Source organism: Triplophysa rosa, linkage group LG21 (genome assembly GCF_024868665.1).
Source record: "Triplophysa rosa linkage group LG21, Trosa_1v2, whole genome shotgun sequence".
In the NCBI taxonomy this organism is placed as follows: Eukaryota; Metazoa; Chordata; class Actinopteri; order Cypriniformes; family Nemacheilidae; genus Triplophysa; species Triplophysa rosa.
In genome coordinates, this window is record NC_079910.1 from 1025017 (window position 1) to 1049868 (window position 24852).

General features: G+C 41.1%; 4 protein-coding genes across 7 annotated transcripts in view; 3 read left to right on the plus strand and 1 right to left on the minus strand.

Annotated features, from left to right (window-relative positions):
- The first annotated feature begins 4 nt into the window (after positions 1–4).
- nudt6 (nudix (nucleoside diphosphate linked moiety X)-type motif 6) lies at positions 5–4838 on the plus strand. Of its 2 annotated transcripts, XM_057319398.1 has the most exons (5): positions 5–309; positions 502–705; positions 3031–3086; positions 4050–4104; positions 4447–4838. In XM_057319398.1, exons 1-5 carry the CDS (start codon positions 123–125, stop codon positions 4827–4829), a joined length of 885 nt encoding a protein of 294 aa, XP_057175381.1. In that variant the 5' UTR covers positions 5–122; the 3' UTR covers positions 4830–4838. The 2 variants fall into 2 exon arrangements, with proteins under 2 accessions (XP_057175381.1, XP_057175382.1); XM_057319399.1 differs by lacking the exons at positions 3031–3086; positions 4050–4104.
- Positions 4839–5835: 997 nt separating this feature from the next.
- fgf2 (fibroblast growth factor 2) lies at positions 5836–8721 on the minus strand. The gene is made up of 3 exons (XM_057319405.1): positions 8133–8721; positions 7107–7210; positions 5836–6028 (listed from the first exon to the last, which is right to left on the minus strand). The coding sequence occupies exons 1-3, from the start codon at positions 8449–8451 to the stop codon at positions 5843–5845; spliced, it is 609 nt and encodes a 202-aa protein (XP_057175388.1). The 5' UTR covers positions 8452–8721; the 3' UTR covers positions 5836–5842.
- Positions 8722–10092: 1371 nt separating this feature from the next.
- Positions 10093–20094, plus strand: dele1 (DAP3 binding cell death enhancer 1). The gene is made up of 12 exons (XM_057319382.1): positions 10093–10227; positions 10646–10760; positions 10851–10947; positions 12169–12313; positions 12497–12664; positions 12762–12796; positions 12891–12972; positions 13088–13230; positions 13614–13769; positions 13857–13940; positions 14445–14598; positions 19214–20094. Exons 1-12 carry the CDS (start codon positions 10197–10199, stop codon positions 19450–19452), a joined length of 1449 nt encoding a protein of 482 aa, XP_057175365.1. The 5' UTR covers positions 10093–10196; the 3' UTR covers positions 19453–20094.
- Positions 20095–20198: 104 nt separating this feature from the next.
- LOC130545058 (amyloid beta precursor protein binding family B member 2) overlaps positions 20199–24852 on the plus strand; it is a 10882-nt gene continuing 6228 nt past the window's right edge. The window contains exons 1-3 of one of the 3 annotated variants that reach the window (XM_057319377.1): positions 20199–20479; positions 23018–23979; positions 24072–24229. In XM_057319377.1, the coding sequence (XP_057175360.1) occupies positions 23034–23979; positions 24072–24229 (1104 nt within the window). In that variant the 5' untranslated portion in view covers positions 20199–20479; positions 23018–23033. The other 2 variants (XM_057319375.1, XM_057319378.1) reach the window with 2 other exon arrangements.

A 24852-nucleotide genomic window follows, 5' to 3' on the forward strand; every position in this document is an offset into this window, starting at 1 on the left:
GCGAGAGCGACACAAAACCGTACGGAGCAGTCTGACATCGCGAGACTTTGAATGACTGTAACTGTTAAAGTGAGCGTATAATACGGCGACTACGGTACGTGTGGTTGTTTTAGTGTTGGATAATGTCTGCGGTACTCTGTAGGGCTCTCAGTAAGTTTATTTCTGTAGGGTCGGTGCGGTTCAGCTCCGGCTGTGAGCAGCGGCTCCGCGGCTCTCTGCTCTCCGGGGATGTGGATCGGTTCGGGGGTGTGACCGTGCGCGACTTTCCGCCCCAAATAAAGGAGGACGAGTTTAAAGATCTGCTGCGGGGTAAATGTGTGATGGAGTATGACGTCACGTGTGTGTTACATATTTTACTGTAGTATGGAGTAATCACTCTATGAATATACCACGGGAGTCCAAAGCACCTGGACATACATCAAATACAGCAAAAGCCCCATGTGGAAAGAAATACCATGATTCTCTTGTATATAATAAAGTATAATTGTGTGTGTGTGTTAGAATCTCTAGGTCAGTGGCGCTCTGAGGGGAGGGTCGCCGTGTGGCTGCTTGTTCCCATCACTCAGAGCCGATTGGCTGCGGCAGCTGCGTGTCACGGGTTCAGCTTCCATCACGCCAGGAGAGATGTGGCCGTGCTCAGCCTGTGGGTCGGTCCGGGCCCTGACAGACTGCCGGCGTTTGCCACACATCAAGTAGGAGTCGCCGGTAAGAGAGCGACAGACACACTTCATTTCATAACATTTAAAATGAAACTCTAAGTGGAAAAATAAGCTGAATCAAATTGTATACAGATTTTGTTGTGAGTAAAATATTTGACTAAACACTTTCTGAAATACATTTCTGTTGCGCGCGCGTGTGTACCAGTAGCAGTTCTCTGTTTGACCAGCAGATGTTGCACTTCAGACGATGTTCTTCAGGGATGTTGCGCTTCAAACACAGACATGTTCAAACATGCCCACAATTGTGTGTGTGTTTGATTTCATCTGTATGCCGTGTGGGGTTTGGAATCCTATTCCAGCACTGAATAATTCCTTCAGATTCCCCAACCATCTTCATCTCTGTGTTTTATGATGACTGTTTTATCAGCACAGTAAAGAAATCTGGGACATTATATCACAGAAGTATTGATAAATGATCGGCAAATGAGTGGTGTATTATCAGGGAATCCCAAACAGAAGTTACATAGATTGAAATATATTAATAATAAATCTAGTTTGTATATTTAAATGTTAAAAAATGAAATAGGAAAAAATAGATTTTATATTTATATAAAAGGGGAGGGAAACAGCGCATCATACATCAATATGCCCATATATGGCAATATTTAATAGCCAATTAGCAGAAAGACCCATATATAGCAAACAACTATTAAAATTGCTGCTGTTTTGATCAAATGAAAATATTTTCACTAAATTAAAGTTCTAATATAATAAGATTTAGATTACCATATGGAGGTTTGTTATTCTTAGTAGAAACCAAAATACACATTGCAAAAAAACTTAATTTAATATTTGAAAGATGACTTAATTGAGACATGGAATATATTTTCACACATAAATAAACATAGTTAGAAATGCAATATAAACATTCGTTTGTAAGGTTTGGGATATATTTTGAAAATACTTTTTCAAAATATATTTCAATATATTCAGCAGTGTTTCACATATATGTGAATATATTACATGTCCGTATGGGATAACAGAGCTGAGAAACAAGAGCGCTGTGTATATATTTGTTGGAGCAGATGTTAGCTGAAGTGCTGGGTGTTACTCTGGTTTGGTTTGGTGTGGTTGTGCGAGATCAGAGGTCTCAGACCCACCCAGCGTCCTGCAGACTCCAATCAAACACACGTGAAGCAGCACATGTGTTTTGTGTTCATACAATGGAAGTTAATTTGGATATCAACATTCTTCAAAATATCTTCTTTTGTGTTCTGCAGAAGTAAGAAACTCAAAACTGCGTCTTAACAGCTATTCTCACAGACTAGGAATTAGTTAGGACTAATCAGTATTACTTTTAATATTTCAATTTGCCCAATCTACCTTTTTATGTAACTGATTTAAAGAAGTTATGACCAGTCATGAAGAAAAAAATGAGATGACTAACATCTAAGACTAGTCTAAGCAGTTTATGCAACCGGCCCCTGATTTGGTTCAAATTGGGGGTTTAAACAGCCATGTGAGGTCTCTAAAGCGTTTGTTTTATTTATAGTGCATTATTTTCGGTAACACTTTACAATAAAGTGCTATTGGTTAACATTAGTAAATGCATTAGCTAACCATTTAGTTTTTCAGTATTTCCTAATCTTTATCAATGTTAGTTCATGTCAATACTGTTACTCATGTTAATTAATGTTAAGTGACAACATTTGACTTTAATAATGTAAATGATGAAATTAACATCAAATCATATTAATAAATGCTGTAGAAGTTTTGTTCATTGTTAGTTCGTGTTAGCTAATGCGTTAACTAATTGTTAACAAATGTCATCTTAGTGTTACCTGATTTCCTAAAGTCAGGTAAGGGCTGTTTTCAGGATTGTCACATCCATAACGGTACAAAATCCTCATGAATGGACACATGAAAATGAAAAGAAAGTAACTATTTAATGTTCTATGAAGAGGCATCTCTTCTTCATTTGTCGAGTATTATTGCTTCAGGTTTGTGTATTTTAATTCACAGAAATCCTACAAAATTCCTAGTCTGTCAAGTGTCCTTTTTTCCTCACATCTATAACGCAGGTTTATTTCCGTGTTTTAAAACAGAACACTCGTGTAAAGACTGATATTTTGTTTGACTGATTAGGGTTTAGTCAAATTAAAACCGATGGTTCAGTACATTGGTAACAAATACATTCTCTGAGAGTTTATATGTCAGATCTATAACGCTGGAATTGCTCATGTGGTGTTTGTCAGTCTGTGTGTGTTATAGCAGGATGAGTGTCTGAAGAACAGAAAGCTCACACACACACACACACACACACACTGTACAACACACGTGTCCACATCTTTTTCTCTCTTGTGTGTTTAAGGTGCTGTTGTGGATGAATCATGTGGTAAAGTTCTCGTTGTTCAGGACAGGAATAAGGTACCGGGAGGGTGTGCGTGTGTGTGTGTGTGTGTGTGTGTGTGTGTGTGTGTGTGTGTGTGTGTGTGTGTGTGTGTGTGTGTGTGTGTGTGTGTGTGTGTGTGTGTGTGTGTGTGTGTGTGTGTGTGTGTGTTTCAGGTAAATATCACACAGAGAAGTGTGTGCAGTTAAAAGTCCCTTAATGTGAACAAACATTTACTGAAAGTCATTTCTGTGAGCTGGATACACAAATACACACTGTTAATAAAAACCCTTTCACTTCTATATGACTTTACTTCCTTCAACTGAAGTACTGACAGAACCACCAGAAGCATACAAATATCAATAAATGCAACATATATTATTCTGCTATAAAAGTTTTGTTTTGTGTGAGGAAATTACTTTGAATTTATTTCCATACATCACATGAACATATGAATCACTCTTTATTGATGGTGTATAAGTGACAAACAGAAAAGTGTTAAAGAAAAACTGCTTTGTGCTCAGTTAAATACTTCAGTATGGGGGAAATTCTCACTGTTAACTAGTTGTTATTAGCATGATTATGATTGGCATATTGGCTGTTTATTAGTACTTATAAAGCACATATTCTGCATGACCATACTCTACATCCCTAACCCTACCCAATACCTAAACCTAACAACTACCTTACTAACTATTCATAAGCAACACATGAAGAGTTTCTTGGGATCGTAGTTAATGGTTTGTTAATAGCAAGAATTGCCCCCTATACTGAAGTGTGAGCAATATTTGTAATTGTCAAAAAAACTACTCTAGAACATTTCATTACTAGCAGCATTTTCAACTTTACTGTTACAAATCTAAACGCACCTCACAATCTCTTTAAGAAAATAATATCATATTGACAGAGAGTTCATTCATATTTAGAATATTTTCATAAAAATATACGGATATATTTGAAAGAAACATGAGAAGTAAGACTAGAGTAAAATGTGCTTGCAGACTCAGAATGCTTGGAAGTTTCCTGGTGGTCTGTCAGATGTGGGAGAAAACATTGGTAAGATTCACATCTACAGCTGTGTGGTTCAGTCGTTGTCTTATCTCGTCTGAATGCGTTGTGATTTGTTTTCTTTCACTCTGTATTGACAGTAAGTGCAGGATTATAAATAATCACAATACTAAATCTGAGAAATAGAAGTCAAAGGTCTTTATAAAGGAATAATGTGTGTATACGGCACGCTGATGTGTTGTGTGTATGTGAATGCTGCACATACTGTATAACACACGTTACAGTAATGTGAAGATCACAGCTATAACATTCATACTGCAGTAAATGTGATGTCAGCTCGTAGCATGGAAGCATGTTTGTGGCGTGATCTTATTGATTATTTGATTTCAGGCGACACGGCGGTCCGTGAGGTTTTTGAAGAAACTGGGGTCCGATCAGAATTCCGATCTCTGCTCAGTATCCGTCAGCAGCACAAACATCCGGGAGCGTTCGGAATGTCCGACATGTACCTCATCTGCAGACTCCGCCCACTTTCATACGACATTAACTTCTGCACTCACGAGTGTCTGCGCTGCGATTGGCTGGATTTGGCGGAATTAGCTAGGACCACTGAGACGACGCCAATCACCAGTCGAATAGCCAAACTTCTGCTGCACGGTTTAGAGAAAGGCTTTCACAACATTGATCTGTGTGTGGAGGAGCTGCCGGCCGTGTGTTCTGCAATGTTTTATCAGCTCTACCACAGACCACTGCCAGAGGTTAAAGAGACATGAAACACACGTCAAACCCTCTGCGTTTTAGTTCACCTCGAAATCAAAAGAATCCATTTTGCATGGACAGTTTTCAGCTCCATTCACCTTTTTATTTGGTTTTGTTTTTTAAGGTCATGAATTGTATCTGTAAGTATATTTCATGGTAGTTTGATTCTTAAAAAATGAGAACATGCGATGAAGTGCCTTAATGGCACTTAAACATCGACTTACATATCATTGGATTCGAGGTGAAATATGACCTGGGATTTTCTTAATCTAGCAATTCTCTAGAACTGAAAATGGTTCGTGATTAAATGGTGTCCTGCGACCTCTGAAGTTTTGTGTCCGGTGAAACTATTTTAGCTTCATTTGTATATTTCTCTGAGCTCAGCTGGTAAAGATCGTGTATAACTGTCAGACACATCAACATAAATCTATACCGGAGACATCCACACACATCACAACTGTAACGTAACTTCGTTAGCCAAAGCAATATAGAAACAAATACATCTTTTTTTGTTGTTGCTGTGGATCCTTCGGTAATGCAACTCAACCTGTTTACACAATCTCTTAGTTTCTATGAAAACACGATGTAGATCAACTCTAAAATACATCAAGCCATCTGCGTAAAGAATAAAAACTCTGAGAAGCAGCATTAAATAAACTCACATTTTGTGTCTTTTTGAACATTCCTCTGAAGATCTGGAACCTTCTTCACAGATCAAGAGACTTTCATGATTCTCTCCGGTGACTCTCGGCTCGTTTCTGTGTAAAACAGTGATAACAGCTCAGTGTTTTCTTCAGCTTTTGGAATCGTGTGTTTTGGAAAGTTGGAAGATATTGGTTGGGTTCTGTCGACTCATGTTGTGCCGATATCTCAAATAAACCTCCGAATGATGTTGTGCAGCCACGACCTTTAACCTCCTCTGTTGGGTTTCCAATGAGCTCATTGAGTTTCTGTTGCGTTTGTGTGTGCGTCAGTGGACCGTCGATCTGTGGTTGGGGAGGGGAGGGGTCAGCCGAGCATCTCTTGATCAACATTTGGCAGACATCGGGAGGAACAGAACAGCCTTCTGGCCCGGACTGGTCTTAGAACCTGATTTATACTGGCCTGTTCTCTTCAGAGCCACATACCAGTCGGAGTATTTCCGGGATCTGTATGTGTTGTAGTTATTGGACTCCAGACGTTCAAAGAAATAACATTCATCTGTGACTCTTCTCTGAGGAGCGAGAGAGAGAGAGAGAGAGAGAGAGAGAGAGAGAGAGAGAGCTTTCAGTACACACTTCATCACATTCAGTATTTCACACGAATGTTGTTGATGTTTATGAGTGTTTTCTTATTTTGTATTTCTATGTGAAACACGGTCAAAATCAAGCAAAGTGGGACAGAATTGGATTTTAATCGTGAGGAATTTTAAAACCTCTTTTCTATGTGACTTGATGCTGTAGTTAAAGAAGTGTGTGAGGTTTGTTTGTGCAGTAAATGTTCGTTCAGTGTTCTGAAACACCTCTCTCATCAATGTAAGCATTGTTTCAACACGATGACCTGCGTGCGTGTGCATGTTCAGCGGTTATTTCGGACAGTGTAAAGAAACATGGTAAAGATTGTGTGGGCAGGCCCCTGAAATGCAGCTCATTCACACACACATTCATCACTTCACATTTCAATGAGTCTCGTTTTCACCCGACAGGTCAGAGAGTTTTTCCGTCTAAAGGCCATTGCACATTGTGTCCGTAAAAAATGAAATACAATTCACATAGTACACACTGCCTTCGATATTTTCGTCCGTCATAAAAAATTCAGACTGTGTTCGATTTTCTGCGTTTTTCGCATCCGTAGCAAGCATTTTGAGAGGCACAAAAAAAATGCATACGAAAATTTCGGACTGTATGTGCAAAGACTTTAACAGTGACCTCAGTTCTTAACCTGTAATGCACATTTCATCAGTTCTCAAGCATTGAGCTCTCACGTCAACAGTGCTCAGAAAAAGTAATTAATTACTAGTTACTAATGACATATTCAATCGTGTAATTAGATTACTGTACAAATTACTCTCTCCAAAAAATATTTAATGACTTAATACTATTTACTTTCTATATCCTACATCAACCTTGATTAGTGACATGAACCGGCTCTTTTAATTCATTCAAAGAAATGATATAAAACTACATAAAGTGTTATTATTAACTGACTAAAGTATTACAAATGTGAGAATTATACATTAAAGCACAGATTTTAAAGTTCGACTTAAGTTAGAAATAAATGAGTCTCAGTTTAGTGATTATAGAGATTCTCACCGTCCCGAAAAGTCGTCCGTCAGCGCTCATGGCCAGATAACGGTTGGCACAGATTCCCTTGATCAGCACTTCACCTACAGCCGTCGCCTGAAGCTGCAGCCGAACTACAAAACACAAACACAAACTCACTTTCACATGTTCTGTGTCTGAATATATTTCAGCTTTTATTCTGGTCAGGATGAGAAAGACATGAAGGATTCTTTTATTGTGAGTCCTCCGTCTTTACAGGAACACCAATCCTTGTCACGTGAGTTCACATCGTCATCATGAAAGTGAGAAACAGCTTCATGTCCAGAATGAATGAGTGAGTGAGTTCTGCTGATGGTGTAGTGGTTTAAAGTAAACACGTGTTTTGTTTTTAAGATAGTTTCTGGTTTATTTTCTGGTATATTGAGTTGCTAAGTTGATAATGAGTGATACTTTCAACAGTTCTTCTAGTGTGTTGACCTCTGAGGTCTTTAAAGCACCAATCAGTATCGGTTCAGATCATTTAACACATTTTGATTGAACTGGAGGATGGTTTTATATATATATATCTGTTAGTACCGCCAGCAAGTGACATGATCCCTTCAGTGGGAGCCCAGCGACATGAGTGACAGCTGTCGTCTGGATGTGGGCGTGTCCAAAGCTGACAGAAGTTCAACTTTATGCAAATGATGCGCGAGCGACAACCACACAGCATGAAGAGCTCACGTCATCATCCATCTGTCAATTTTCTCTGAATTTACTCGTTTCATGTGAGTAATTTCCAGATTTTTTCTGATATTTTACCCCTCGTGTACAGGGATGATATAAAAAACGATGCAAATCAACACAAACGTGTGTTCTAATGTTTATACTGTACATGTTTAGATGCTGAGCACATTCACGAGCCGCATTAACAACACGCACACGCACATTACACATGACATGGAAATGTGACATCATCAGGGCCTAATTTAAGTATAAAGAGGCTTTGTATTCTAGAGCTCTCTCACTCCCTCTCTTCTGTGTTTCCACAGAAAACGAAGGAAGAAATCCACTCACTGTGTGGGTCCCTTTTCTCCCGGATGCCGTCCACCCTGCCGTCCGAGTTTACGCGCAGAAAGTAACCTCCGTTTTTGCAGTACAATCGTTTGGGTTCCTTGAAGTTGGCCGTGGGAAATCCTCCGCTGGCCCCGTCGTCGGGAGAGGCCGGGAGAGTGGTGATTTCTCCCGCAGCCATCTCTCCTCTTCTCCTTTGCTCTTTTGCTTTCTCCCTCTCCTCCCCCCTCCGCAGCACCGGAGCCCCTCCGTGGCCTCCCGGCGCCTCCCCCCCCACCTCCCCCGTCTCCTTCCGGTGGCCCGCAGACCCGCGGAGTCGCATTGAAGCTGTTCAAAACTCTTCCAGCTGTTGCACAACTGCGTATCTCACATCTGACGGAGCGAAGACTGAATCCCAGAAGATCCTCAAGAAGAAGATCCTCCAGAAAACCAGAGCGATGGAAGTGTTATGGCAGTGAGCGCTTGTTGCTGTCCGTCTCTTATTCTGTCGTATTCACAGCCGAGCAGTTGGATGATCTCTCTCTCTCTCTCTCTCTCTCTCTCTGTGTATCCTCACTGGGCCTCTGACCGCATTCCCTCTTACTCAACCTACTGCATTAATGAAACACAGACAGACCCGAAACACACACTGAAGGGTCATTTGAGCGAGAGAATGATTTATCATCTGTGATGTAAGCACATGAGGTCATCGAGAAGATGGAGGTCAATTGTATGAGTCATTTTACAAACATTCAAAGAATCTCACTAAATCTAAAGTTTATAGTTCAGGTCTGAATGAATCTTTGCTGTGAAGTTCTCTGCTACAGCAGATGGAGGGGATCATGGCACATGTCACAGGGCTGTTTTTAGGAAATGAGATGGTTTTCACCCTGTATTTAACATGCTGAGGAACATCTGGATTCAAAGCCGGACATCCGGCACTGACCACATCACAGCCTCACTTATCCATGACAGAACGGAGATTTCTGCGTTCGTTTTTAGGACAAAAACCCAAAAGATGCCACAATAACGTCACAAATACTTTATTCCAGCCACAATGCAAAGCCTGACCAAAGCCAGTTTTAGTTTTAGATCAGGTGTGACACGTGTTTAAATCACAATCTGCAGCCCACACACACATAAACACATTTTTATTTGGATAAATATCAACTGTATTGACCCTGAAGCAACCCAAACCCTGAACTAACTCTGTGCCGCTGCTACAGGACATGATCTCAATCTCTCCATAGAAACACACAGATTCTCTCTGGCAAATACAGTCAGAACAAACCTGCGTGTTTACATGTACGTCACAAAATGATTCATGCGTTTGTGCAAAAACAAATATTACAACATTGAGAGAACAAACATTAGACTTTATTTAGTCCCGCAGTTAAATCCATATAATAATGGACTCATGCACATTGCTTATTTATTTCAACTCTATTTGAAGTTTATCTATTAGGCCTATGATTAAAAACATTCTGATTTGATTAAATATAATTAAAACATTCTGAGCCAGAAACACACACATCATTTTATTATTATACTTATATATGACATCACAACGTTGTTGGGTTCTCCGAAGACACATGCAGTCATTTGAAGTTACAGAAATGATATGTTTGACAATACTTCAATTATATAGTTTTATTCGAATAAATAACACACTGTTTTCTATACTGTCCTCCATTAGCAATAGAGAATTATGTCAAAAACGGCATAAATCAATGAAGAAAATCAAAGTGCACTTCTCTGTTTTCTGTCCTCTGCCAAACACGCACTACAACATTCAGGAATGATCACTCAAACCATTCAAGTAAACACGAATGTAGGCCTACATTTCAATTTATTACATTTCTATTTTTTGTGTCTTTCACTTAAACGTCATTTTTCTTTAAAAGTTAAAACGGCGTGTGTCTGATGACCTCTAGCGGCGCGCATGCTTCAAGAGACTCTTGTTCTGTTTCCTCACCGTTGCGTCACTTCCGCCGGGGGCTTGCTCTGTCTCGTGACAGACAGTGATCAACATGGCGTGAGTTTATGCCCCCGTAAACTGCAAAACTACAGCAAATAGCAGCGATAAACATGTGGAGGTTCCAGAGTTTGGTGAGCAGAGGTAAGAGAGAGAGAGGCACTCTGGGATTATTATTGTCATATGTCGATCGTTGTTGAGGGTCTCGTGTCAAAAAGATGTCCATATCAGTTACAGTTTATAGTTTCACTTTCAGTTTTTAACGAACAAAAGAAATGCGTGTGAGTTTACATTAGAACTGCACACATTTACATTCATGTGTTTAAATGCGTCATAGATTGCGCCCTGATTTACAACAAAATAAATAGACCACACTCGCGAGCCTTCATCCGTTCTGCTCGAACCCGTGAGATCTCACACTTGAGTGCGTTTACATGCACAAAATAAACGGATATATGTCAAAAATCAGTGTTTACATGCATAGTAATAAACCGGCTACGCAGAAAACCGTTTACATGACTGTGCATGTAAACGCACTCACTGTTCTCCTCTTCACCTGCAGTCTTGAGCCGTTGTCATGGAAACGCTCAGCTGCGTCTCTCACAGGGTCATCACGTGGAGGATGAGGTCATCAACACGTCCATCCTCACTGCCGGACTACATGCGGGTGACAGCAGGTATCCCATCATCCTCCTCGTGTGATTCAGGTCTGCCTTGATACTGTTGACATTCTACATGACATAATATGATCTGTGTCTGTCTGTCAGTTCACAGAGGGGGGAAGATCATCAGAATACGAAGCGAACGTTTCAGTTCTGCTACACGGGATTGCCAAGATACACTGCTCTAGATGCAGTGGGCTGGGTACAACGCGCACACACACGCACACACACGCACACACACACACACACACACACACACACACACACACACACACACACACACACACACACACACATCCCTAATATATACTGTACAAACTCTATATTTTATCCCCTACTCCTAAACCTAAAGATCATAGAAAATTTTTAGATTTTCAAAAAATATTGTCCTGTACAATTTATGAACTTTTTTGCCCATGGGCACCTCAATTTTGGTCCCCATGAGTTGGTATGTATTCAGGTTTAGGTCCCCACCGGGATATAAAAACATGTCCACACACACACACACACACAGTAACAGCAGGTGTGTGTTAATCTCATACACAGAAGACACAGTGATTTCTGAGTGGCTGCTTTGAGTAATAATGGACATACATTAGGGCTGCTCGATTATGACAAAAAACATAATCACGATTATTTTGGCCAATATTGAGATCCCGATTATTTAACACGATTACTCATTAACTTTTAAAACAACATAGAAAATAAATAACTTTGCTTTTAAACTGTGAATTCAATTGAAAAATAAATGTAAAGAAATAGCACAGCTGAACCACTGTAAAAGAAGGGGGTGCGCTGTGGATTTATACCACGAGAAAAGAGAGGATCCTTGCAAAATGGAATGTGGCACAATAATCGTTTTACCTCGATTATTTTGTTTTTGTAATTGTTGAAGCCAAAATTGACGATTACAATCAATTTTCGATTAATTGCACAGCCCTAACATACATGATGAACTGATAAGATGTGGAACTTGATCATCATGAAGTGTCATTACGTTTATAACCAATAATGAACAAGACACTTAGGCCCGGTTTCACAGACACGGCTTAGCTTAAACCAGGACTATGCCTTAGTTGAATTAAGATATTTATGTCGCTTTTATAAAAATGCCTTAGAAGAATACACTACTGGTGTGCATCTTGAGACAAAACAATGGCACGGAGATATTTTAAGATATTTCTGGGCAAGTTATATTGAGTTAAGACAGGTCACACCTCATTTTAGTCTGGGACTAGCCTTAAGCCTTGTCTGTGAAACCGGGCCTTAAAGTGTAACTCTAAACTGCTCAAGACGATTGGATTTGTGAGATTTATTGAATAGAAGAAATGTGTCACTGTGTGCAAGAATGTGGACATCACAGTGTGTGAATCAGGACTGTGACATTATCTTTTGTATTTGTTGTCTCTCTCTCTTCCTGCAGGGTGCGGCTGCTGTGCTCTTTGTGCAGGTGTGTCGCAGGATTCACTCTCAGTTCTCCTCTCACGCAGATCAGAATTCTGGACCGGCCCAGATCAGAGACGCAGGATTCATACAGAAATGCACCTACAAGGCTCTGATTGATATCTGTGAGTAGCTGCTAACTGATGGATACTGTCATACACACCACCGACTGATCAGAGATCAGAGAAGGCCACAGTGAAAGTTTCTCTCTCAGATTCATGATAAGAAGAATACAAAAGTAATAGAAATCAGGATGGAAAATAAATAAGAGCACAAATAAAAGCGTTTTCTTATGATGTTTCTCCAAGTCTCGAAGCAGAATGTTTTGCCCAGTGGTGTGACAGTGAGGTGTCTGCGGGGGGCGCTACAGACTTCAGAACAGAGTGACAGCTGCCCTGATGGTAGTCATGGTAACAGTGACGGGAGTTCTGATGGAGATCAGCAGGTGGAGACAGCCAGCAGTCTCTCTCACTCAGGTGAGCACCGGCACACTTTCACTTTTCAGATGTCAAATAAACAAACCGGTTTCTTACAGATTCAACATTATTCAGATTGTTGATGGTTTCCTTTCAGAGGAGACGCTTTTTCCTGAACGGCCAGAACCAGAGGTAACATTTTCAGCCTGAAACACACAGTCTGTCTGAACATCACGCCACACACTTTCATGGTTTAATCATCATCACACGTGTGTGTGTTCTGCAGAAATCTCTTACACCAGATGAAGCGGCGCAGAATTTAAAACACACGGCTGACTGCAGTGTACCCATAATCCTCAACATCATGGGTAATAATGACATCACAAACACACACACATAGCCTCCGCTGGGAGATCAGAGAGAGCATCAGGATGTTTTTTCTGATTGTGTGTGTGTGTGTGTGTGTGTGTGTGTGTGTTTCAGGTCTGGAGAACGCCAAAGCAGGAGATTGTGAAACTGCCTTTTTGTGTTTTCTGGCTTCAGCACAACACAACTACAGTAAAGCTCAGTTTAATGTAGGAGTCTGTTATGAGAAGGGCCGTGGAGTACAGCAAGACCACACCAAGGTTCACACACACACACACACACACACACATGATGTTGTGTCTCTATGTCTCAGGCTGTGCAGTATTAAGGTCTTTGCACATACAGTCCGAAATTTTCGTATGCGTTTTTTCGTATTTGGCTCTCGTTTGTACGGTGTCTCTGAATTGTTATAAAAGGCCACTCAAAATGCTTGCTACGGATGCGAAAATGCAGAAAATCGAACCCGGTCCAAATTTTTTATGACGGACGAAAATATCAGAGGCAGTGTGTAAATGTGATTGACACAACATGAGGTCGTATTTATTTTTTAAAGTGCGGAAATTTCGGGTGCAAATTTCAGACTCAATGTGCAATGGGCTTTTCACTTGACATTGAGAGATGTTGTGTAACTGTTGTGTGTCAGGCTGTGCAGTATTACAGACGGGCAGCAGCTGCAGGTCATCATCAGGCTCAGTATCGTTGTGCTAAACTCCTCCTGAGCAGCAGAGGGCAGCAGTGTTCAGAGACGGACACAGCTCTCTCATACCTGCACACAGCTGCAGACGCTGGACTCACTGAGGTGCAACGACAAATCAAGACGCTTTCACACCTTTATTTCTGAATAATACATCTAGCATCTCTAAACACAACGTCTCTGTCTCTCCAGGCTCAGATGTATCTGGGTGTTGTGTTGTCAGAGTGTGATGAGATGAAGTCTGGTCAGTATTTCAGAAGGGCGGCTCAGAGTGGGGTAACACATATTATCTTCATATATGCACAAACGCTGTTGTAGAGGAAGTCAAAACTGTGTTGTGTGTAAAATGGGCTCATCGTGTGTGTGTGTGCGCGTGTGTGCGCGTGTGTGTGCGTGTGCGTGCGTGTGTGTGTGTGTGTGCGTGTGTGTGTACAGGTTAAGCTATATTTGTGAGGGCCAAATGTCCTCAGTACCACAGTGAAATACGTGTGAACCCACTTGTGAGGACATTTTACTGGTCCTCACTAAATAAAAAGGCTCATAATTCGCTCAAATAGTGTTTGTCTTTAAATGTAATAGAGTGCACATGTTTGTGTGATTATTAGGTTAAGGGTCAGGGTTAGGGATAGAATATATCATAAGCCTGATATAAAATCAATGGAAGTCTATGTAATGTCCTCACTAGTATACTCAAACAAACCTGTTTGTGTGTGTGTGTGTGTGTGTGTGTGTGTGCGTGTGTGTGCGTGTGTGTGTGTGTGTGTGTGTGTGTGTGTGTAGGACAGCAGAGCTCTGGTGATGTTGGCTCAGTGTTATGAAACGGGCTTCGGGGTGTCACAGTGTGTCAGTACTGCAGTCTCACTGTATCAACAGGCAGCAGACAGAGGAAACAAGCAAGCCAGAGATGTACTGAGAGACACACACAGAAGAGAAGGTAAACACACACACACACACACACACACACACACACACACTGAGAGGCCGTTTACACGACACCGTTTTCGACATGTATGCGTTTTGGCTGTTTCTTTTACATGACAACAGGGTTTTGGGGGCCTGAAAACGCAAATTGTGCGAGTTGCAAGTTTTTGAAAACGATGGCGTTTTCGTCTCCGTGTAAACTTTTAAAGGAGGCGTTTTCCAAAAACGATGACATCATACGCATGCGCATCACACGTTCTGTCTGTATTCCCAAAACAATGATGGCGACCTCCATGCTGGATAGAAGAAGAGTAGAATATAATGAGCTTTATTGGCCAAGTATGTTTCCACATACAAGGAATTTGTTATAGTGACAGAAGCTCCACAGTGCAACAGAAAGACAGCAACAGGACAGAACACAGATGATAAAAAAAATAAATGATATACAATAATATAGAAACAGGCAATGTACAAAACAGCAAAAACACAATGTTTTTGTGCTGCGTGACATACTTTATTGTCATATCTCCAGCAAAAAGTAGATTTACTGCACCACTACAACCAGCGGAGACACAGTATTTACATACACAAACTATAAACACACAAACACGCCGACAAAGGGTATTAAAAGTGGTGCGTATGTGCGCAGGCACGTAGTGTTTCTTTACAGCGCAACAGCGCCATCCACTGGCCTGGCATGCTTAATACAGCGCTTTTATTCACTTTCCCAGATCCATGTCAATGCAGATCGTTTGATAACGCTGTCGTGTGTAAATGAAACTTTTCAAAAACGCAAAGGAAAAACTTTTCTGTTTTTCATCACGTAAACTAGGGCTGGGCGATGTCACGATGTTATCGTATATCGCCAGAGATGGGAAGTAACGAAGTACAAATACTTCGTTACTGTACTTAAGTAGATTTTTCTGGTATCAGTACTTTACTCCACTATTTATTTTTCTGACGACTCTTTACTTTCTACTTATTACATTTTCAAACCAGGCTCGTTACTTTAGTTTTAATCTGTATTTGATGCACAATCAATATTATTTCTTGTCATTGCGTGACTTTTTCAACCTAATGATTGGTCTGCCTAAAAGCCGAAGCGCTGTGTGAGGTGGACACTAGCCAATCAAATGTAAGAAGGCGGGAGTTACTGTTTACAGAGCAAAGCGGTGACCAATCAAATCAAAGAAGACGGAGTAAAGTTCTCAGATCTCGAGCGTGATATTCTGCATCATGTGGTGACTCGTGAATGGTAGGGTTTTTTAGCGCGAAAGGACCAGATTTTAAATATGTAATTTAGCTATTTGCATGTTCTACAAACATATACTTCACGAAAGATGTACTGTAGCTCCGTCAGAAGTTAAGGCAGCTCGTTAAGTTAAGCGCATTATTGTTGCTGTTGTTCATTAGTATGTATGAATTGCATGTTTTTGCTATCGTGTGTGCGTTAAGTTCATGAACGAGTGAAAAATACCTGCTCATTGCGTTGCTTTCGATGAACTAATTATAGTGGGCACTTTTGCACAAAAATGCGCTAATTTCCTGATTGCCATTTGAAGTGGTTTCTGGACATATCCTATTAGTCTTATTTTCTGATTTTCTTAATGCATTTGCCTTGTTTGATCTATTTTCCTGATTTTTATTATATTTTTTCATCTTGTCATGATTAAAATTATAAGGAAATAAAAAACGAGCCTTATCAACGTTGATTGGCATTGCAATAAAATACTATCACATTATTTTGGAAGTTAAAATTTTGGGCTGGTTTTTGTTGGAGTGAGTAGGATTTAGTGAGCCTTTGGGCTGGAAATCATCCACCTAATCTAGCAACACTGACATCAGTTTTAATGTTGAACGAGTGTAACGTACAATGTAAGAGGCTAAACATTTAATATTTTAAAGCGAGGCATAATATCAAGAAATGTGTTTAACCAATCGAGAAAAACAGTAATGGTAACCAAGTAAATTGACTTGCCTAATTAATTAACTCTTTATTTCTCAGTTTTCTCTTTTTGACAAGATCTCACAAGTGTCTACAACCTATGTATAATGATATGTCCATGAATGGTCTGAGCTTAAAATTTAAAGGGACAGTTAATCTAAAATTGAAAGCAGTGAAATTCTGTTATAAAATGTTTTGACAATCACAGTACCAAACAGTCATTTCCTGGCTATTACGCATCGCAGACATAGGCTAGTAGTCTAAGAAGCTGCCACGGACCAAGGCAGAAGGCAACACAAAGAATAGCTAAAATTATGGTTGAGAACTTGAGACAAAGGGAATTCTGTCACAATTATTATCAATACGCTTGTCCTTTACACTCTTATCTTACATCATAATTGTATTATACATTTGTGTTTTTTTCCACTACTTAGGTAGTGGCAAATAGATTTATTCCATCAGTCTTTTTTATGCTTGTGTTCTACATAATGGTAGTTCAGTTGTGAGGTACGAGCGTGACTCTAAAACAGGTAGTAGTATTGGCTACTTTTTACTTAAGTACATTTTAGAGCCCATACTTTATACTTTTACTTGAGTAAACAAGTTTAGTCAGTACTTCAACTTTTACTTGAGTACTTTTAAACATGAGTATCTGTACTTCTACTTAAGTAAAGGATGTGTGTACTTTTGCCATCTCTGTATATCGCCGATGTCTCGCAAATATCCCAAAGTCGATTACAACAGACAGATACCAGACGATAATCGATAATAATGGAAAATACGTGTTATAACATTATCATGCGATGTAGGCTTTAGCGTGAAGGTTCATGTTCATATGCCCAGGCAGTCAGGAACAGTGGCAGAATTATGGAAGCTATTTTGTTGGGTCAGTTGAAAGTGCTGCTGGTTTCTGCCGGTCGCTGCACACACAGACCAAGAGAAAGACGAGCTGCATCGGCAAAGCAAAACCTCACGCTCGCGTCGCGGGGCTGTACTGGTGTTCCAATGGTCCTCCCTGACAGATATTCCCACCGCAGGGCAAAACTTCATATAATCTAAACCAAAACCGACAAAATAAACAGGTAGAATGATTTTACAATGCAAAATACCCTGTCAGATAGTCCTACCATCTTAAAATAAACATGTAGGATACATTTACAGTGCAACACCCAATCAAATTGTACTATAAGTATTAAATAATATGTAGAATGATTTAACAACGAAAATACACTATCATATTCCCGTAACAGTATAAAATAAGCTGGTAGAATGATTTTATAGGGCAAAAAAATGACGTAACATTGATGTGCGCGTGCCTGGTAGGATGAAATTTCAGGAGATCTGCAACATTTTTCTACTGTATAAAAGCTTTATGGTTTATCTACGCGCTTTACCTGATGAAAGAAGTCACTGCAACACTGGTTTGTGCGTGTGTGTTTGTGTGTGTGTGTGCGTGTGTCTGCGCGTGTGTGTGTGTTTGTTTGGCACTTGGCGGGTGCGGAACGAATTCCCTCCCGATCCGTATCCGCAGATTGATATTCTGCGCAATTTTGCATGAAGTCAAACACCTGATATTATCGGATATCGCGATGATTTAATAGTCGATTATCGATTAAAAAAGTAACACATCCCCAGCCCTAGCGTAAACGCACTCTAAAACACAGACCAGAGACACACACCCATCTTTATACACTTTATATCCTGTGACCTCTAAACCAAACCATCACACAAACCTCCTGCATTTTCAAAGAAACATCATTTACTTTGATTTATAAAACGGTCAGTTCTTGTCCTTGATTCTGATTGGTTGAGCCGAGTTCTAAGCCGTTATAAAATCCTTCCATTTATAACCGCGTTACATAGCCTATCACCGCATCCTAACCAAACGCGACGCGATGAGATTCCTGCGATAAGCAATTTGTTTGTCCATACCGATTGCGAAAAAGGGGCGGGACATGACAATCAATCACAAAACACAGCCAATCAGAACAGTGTGTCTCTGTCACGCAGCCTCGCACGCTGCAGCGGAAGAGTGCACATAGAGAGATGCGTCCTGTTCTCATGACTTCAGTGATGCCTCACCGGACGCTATTCTATAATTTTAGAATCTAAACGTATGTAATCAAACTCATATAGCCTGTCCTCATCATGTTTGGCGATTAATATTCATGAGGTGCAGAACTTACATCGAATGAGACCGGTGTGTGGGCGGAGCTGTCAGCCGCGACGTCGCAGAAATAGAAACCGTTCTTTAAATAGAAACGGCCGTTGCTCGTCGCGCAGCGCTGTCGCGGCTAGTTAGGACAAAACCTCTGGTTAACATGGAAAAGATACCTGTTATAGCGTGTCGCAGCGTCGTGTTGCGTTGCGTTTGGTTAGGACGCGGTGTAAATGTCACTTTATTTACTTTATTTTATGAAACCTTGCTGCACATATGGAATAACCGTTTTATAAAAGCAATAAGCCCCGTGAAGCAGTGAGTTACAGTGCATTTTATAACAGCTGAGGGGGTTTTAGGCGCCAGTTCACATTGCAGTTAGCGTTAGGACACTGACCGCATGTTTATCTGAATTTTGTTGTTAATTGGCCGTGTTTTCATCATTCACGTGTTTGGATGTGTTTAAATGAGTCATATATGTCAATATTTCATTTGTATGACACATTTCTGTCTCTGTCCCTCTAGTCCTGCGCTCTATCCGATCTGCTCCTTGCTTCTCTGTGATTGGCCATCTTAACCTAAACTCCATGTACTCTCAAAAATCTGGAGATGTGAAGCCACACCCACAGCAGCAATGTGATTGGCCGACACAGCCGCTGCCTCATTCCTGGAGTACAGGCAGTCTGACGGCACTGCCTTCAGTAACACTTCAGACACTGAATGCTGACAGCCGTCGTAATGTTTGGACACTAGGTGTGCGCTAACACACACACACACACACTTACCAGTGCCATTTAAAAACATTTTAAAACACAGTTATTCATTTAACGCCACGGGCCGCTGGTCCAGTCATTGACTAATGCGCATTGACAAACACGCACAATCATGTAACGCACAAACACACACCTGATGTAGCAGAAAAATGTTCTCAGCCAATCAGAGGAGAGATATGGAGTGATGAAGTCATTGTTGGACAGACCTGCATGAATGTATATTTTTTAGGGATGGAAAAGTCTTTAGAAATAGAAAGTGCTTTGTTTACTGGTGTTTGTGTATACATGTGTCAGTTTGTGAAGGGAGAATGAACGTTTTTTTATGTGTTTATATTAATATATTGTGTGCTATTTCAAAGGGATTGTGTTGTATGTAGTGCAGTTGTTAAGAGATAAACACCGGTTGTGTTAAAACTGTGTGCTTACATGTGTGTGATACTGACAGTGAAATCATTTATATCTGCTGAAAGTAGAAAAGGGACACGTGCCTTAGATCAGATCTCTCACACACACACACACACACACACAAATACAACACTACAACTTAAACCATCTTACCAGTCAACATTCACGATGTCATCCAATCTTATGTCTGTTTGTACATTTAAGGTTTATTAAAACACAAAGTCTGTATGAGTGTGTCATTTTAAAGTTTCAGATGTTTGGTGTTTCATGTTTAAAACGGTTTAGGTTTAGTGTGTTATAGTTCAGTTAAGTGTCCTTTATTCATATATGTAAACGCCCTGTATGTACAGTACGTCTCACCAGCAGCGCTGCCGGTCCTCCAATCACGCTGAAGACTCATGAATATTAAGTTCCGTGTCCACGAGACGCTACAGCACGACGTGCTTAATATTTATACTGCACCTCGTGCTCAGCTTTCTGACTGGCCAGTGGACTCGTACACAGCGTAAGCGTGGAGAGGCGGGGCGTCGCGGAGAGATCTCGAGACGCGTTAAAAGCGGGCGTCACCTGCGGATCTGCATCAGCATCATCAGAGAGACACGCGCCGCCGCCGGTGAGTAAGTGAATGTCTCTCTCGACAGATGACGTGATGCTTTTAAGTGTCGCGCTGTGGATTATTGATTCATCTGCGGATCGATTATTCTGATTGATTTATGGATGACGTGCGCATGTTAAGGGTAATAACTTTCTTGAATTGATAGATGGCGAAGTTGTTCATGCGTAATGCGCGTTATGATGCCGTGACTCGACACTCATCGCTGTCATGTTAAGTTTCACGCGGTATTTTGATCATATATGATGATTTTGATGCGTCATCAGTCCAGGGCCGGATGAAGAAACATCAGAGACACAGACAGACAGGATCCGTGTGAAGATTTCACTCCACATCTCACACAAGACAACACGACATTTACACTGCTGTTGTCCTGTAGGCTTATATACACACACGTAAATATATTTGATTTATTCTTGCACATCTTGCATATTTGTTCTTGCACATTAAATGATCAAATGTTTCTCTTCTGTCATTTGAACATGCTTTATACTGTACTGTACATTATTTATTGTACGATATACCTGCTATACAACTACCGGTATTGAAAATACTAGGGATATTAATAACTATACATGATCATGTCATCAATAATTCAGTGTCAGTGATAGTATTCGCGTGGTTTTACACTCATGTTAGAGTCGCAATAGTTACAAACTCTTCATACACTCGTGTTTTCAGTGTGATCCGTTGACTAAAAAAGAGAAAACGAAAAATACACAAAATCAAAGATTCATTTGATTGACAGCATTGATTGTTAATTGACTTTTAATAGATAATTGTGTTGTGGAGATCTGATATTGTGACACTTCTCTGAGCCCAGTTGCATAAACTGTCTGACTGTGTCTTACTGTTAACAGCTATTCTCACAGACTAGGAATTAGTTTAGGACTAATCAGTATTACTTTTCATATTTCAATTAGTCCAATCTACCTTTTTATGTTAATGTTTAAAGAAGTTAGGACCAGTCCTGAAGAAAAAAGGTAACACTTTACATTAAGGTTCCCTTCATAAAGCATTTATAAATGTGTTCGTTGATGATTAATAAGTCATTTACAAATGCATTATAGAGCAGTTATAACTGCATGAATAAAAAGGGGGATTCTACGAAATACCTGACAAATAGTGAGCCATTTTAACTCGCATGTTATAAATGCTTAATAAATGTATTTATTCATTATTTATTTGACTCGAAAGCAGATTCATTATTATCTTGGTGTTGTTTGCAAAATAGGCTGTCAGACGGGAGAGTGTAGGGTGTGATGATGGTTTTTCTGATTATTGTATATTTCATATCTTATGAAATGTCACCATGTTGCTTACTTGATCCGATTCCCAATGTCTTCAGGTGCGCTCCAGAATGCCTTCAGATCATGATGCTTATCTAAAGCCGTTTTTTCTTGCTTACCAAGATAATCCATCAAACTTTTGATCGCTTTTTAACACTAAATGCACAAAGGTAGTCGTAAAGTTGTTTGTTTATGATGTTTTATTAATGATTCAAGAAGACATTGGGAATCGGATCAAGTAAGCAACATGGTGACTCAAGATATGAAATGTACAATAATAAGATAACCCAACCTGACACCCTACAGTCTCCAGTCTGACAGCCTATTTTGCAAATAAACAAAGAATAAATACATTTATTAAGCATTTATAACATGTGAGTTAAAAATGGCTCACTATTTGTCAGGTATTTCGTTAGAATCCCCCTTTTTATTTACGCAGTTATAACTGCTCTATAATGCATTTGTAAATGACTTATTATTCATTAAGAACACATTTATAAATGCTTTATGAAGGGAACCTTAATGTAAAGTGTTTTTTTTATGACTAACATCTAAGTTCTAGCCTCAGCAGTTAATGAACCGGCTCTGGTGTGATGTGATTTTAGTAGACAGACACTGAGTTGACTAACTTTATTTTCAATATGTCTGATTTAATGACAGAGTCTGTTTGACATACAGAATAACAAACATGCATGTGCTGCAGCGAGTGTGTGTGCTTACGTGCGTGCGTGTGTGTGTATTTGTATGTGTGTTTGTGCTGATATTGCTGTATAATCAAACTGATCTCCAGTGAAAATCTGCAACAAACACATTTTTCACGACACCCTGCATGTGTGTTTGTGTGTGTCTGGACCTGTTTGTGGAGTTTAACTTGAGAACCTTTGCTGACTGTTCAGTTCATGTAAAGGTGACCAGGTTTGACACACACACCTGCTAACATGATTCGATTTTCAAGTGATTTGTGAGTCGTTCAGACGGTGAAGAACACAACATCAGAGGTCCACACAGGTTTGTCTAGATTATTGGGGACATTTTCAAAAGAAATCACTAACTTTCAAACACAACAGCCATGAGGAACGTGTCATTGCTCAGATGTTTCTCATGGAGTTCTCAGTTATAATCGATTGAACGCTTGACATACAGTGAGATGAATGAATCATTTACAAGCCTGTTGTGAGACGTTGTTGAGATGTCTTCTGTAGCTTCACAGATGAACAAATCTGATCTTTCTGGGGTTTTTTCTTTGCAGTCGATTGTCTTATGCAATGATGTCGCTCCAAAAACCTCCCCTGAGACGCAGCGCATCAACCATAGAATCAACCAATCGCAGTGCTCCTCTGTTGACCCCGCCCACTTCCCTCAATCTACGCTCATCGCACAACCAGCAGCTCAACTGTGACACCATTAAGGAGGGCGTGGTCGCAGTATCCACGGAAACGCAATGCTCGGCGGCGCCCCCGAAGAGTTGTCAAAAATACGCTCTGACCAGTATTCATCACTCCATGGGCCTGAATCAAAGCCCCGCCCCTTCGGCCCTAAGACGCGCCAAACCCACCAAATCTGCCTCCTCCTCGTCTCTTCACTGCTCCTCTACCGTTCCTCTCTCGTTCTCCTCGTCCAACTCCAAACTGGCTAAAAACGGAACCAACCTTCAACTCAAAGAAGAACGGCTGGACCTCAACAAAAACGACAAGAATCACAACGACGTCATGTGCAGGAGCAGCTGCGATTGGCTGGAGGGCAAAGGCAACCAGAAGAACCCTACAATCAGAAGAAGAACCAAGAGTTTTCTAGAATACCATCGAGAGGAGAAGGTGTCCGTCAGCCCCAATAAAGACCTGGTCACGCAGGAGGAGAAGCACCTCCTCTCCAAGCTGGAGGAGCAGACGTGGGCTAAAGAGAACCGTGTGGAGGCCCACCTCACCCTCCCCCAAAACCACCTGCTCCTGCTGACCGGCGAGGAGGAGCGGAGCCTCAAATCGCTGGAGGTGTACCGGCGCCCCGACAACGAGCGGCCGAGAGGCGACTCCACCAACGCCGGGGGTTCTCCGGACTGCGTGAGCCCGGTGTACACGTTTCATCTGAGAGGAGAGGAGGCTGACGGCTCACCCGCACCACCCGAAAAACAGGTGGAGGAGGAGGAGGAAGATTCCAGCTGGACGACACTCTCACAGGAGAGTCCATCTGTAGAGAGTCCTCGTGAGACTGCAGGTCCACATCTGTCTGTCTCTACACGCATGTACGTGTATCTGTGGTTGTTATGACGACTGAGATCTGTAGTGACACGTGTGTGTGTGTTTTAGGTGTTTGGGAGGAAGGTTGTCAGGGGGAGCATGTGTCACGGGAGTGTTTTTGGCATGACACCGCTCAGCGGAAGCCTTCTGAATCCTGTGAACTGAAGACAGACGAGGAGGTGAAGAGCGCCTGTCTGTCTGTACCGCCCCCTAGAGCTCAGAGTGAGGTACAACACAAACACACTCTTCTCTGCTGTGTTACTGCTGAGAATACAGTGTAGTCATGTTAAGTGTGTGTGTTTGTGTGTGTGTGTGTGTGTGTGTGTGTGTGTGTGTGTGTGTGTGTGTGTGTGTGTGTGTGTGTGTGTGTGTGTGTGCGTGCGTGCGTGCGTACACGCACGCACTAAAAACATACAAAGCACGCGCCACACACAACACGACACACCACACAACACCACAAGCATGCACACACATAACACAAAAACCAGCACACACAGCAACAACACACTACGCCAAACCACATACACACCGCACACACACCACGACACAACACACGACACCACACAACACGCACACATACACACACACACAACAGCACCACATACACATACACACACACGCACACAAACACATGCTGGCACCACACACACACGCACACAAACACACGCACGCACCACACAAACACACATACACACACATGCACACAAACACACAAGCACACAAACACACATCCACACGCACACAATCTCACACACACGCACACAAACACACGCACGCACCACACAAACACACACGCACACAAACACACGCACGCACTACACAAACATACATACACGCACGCGCCACACAA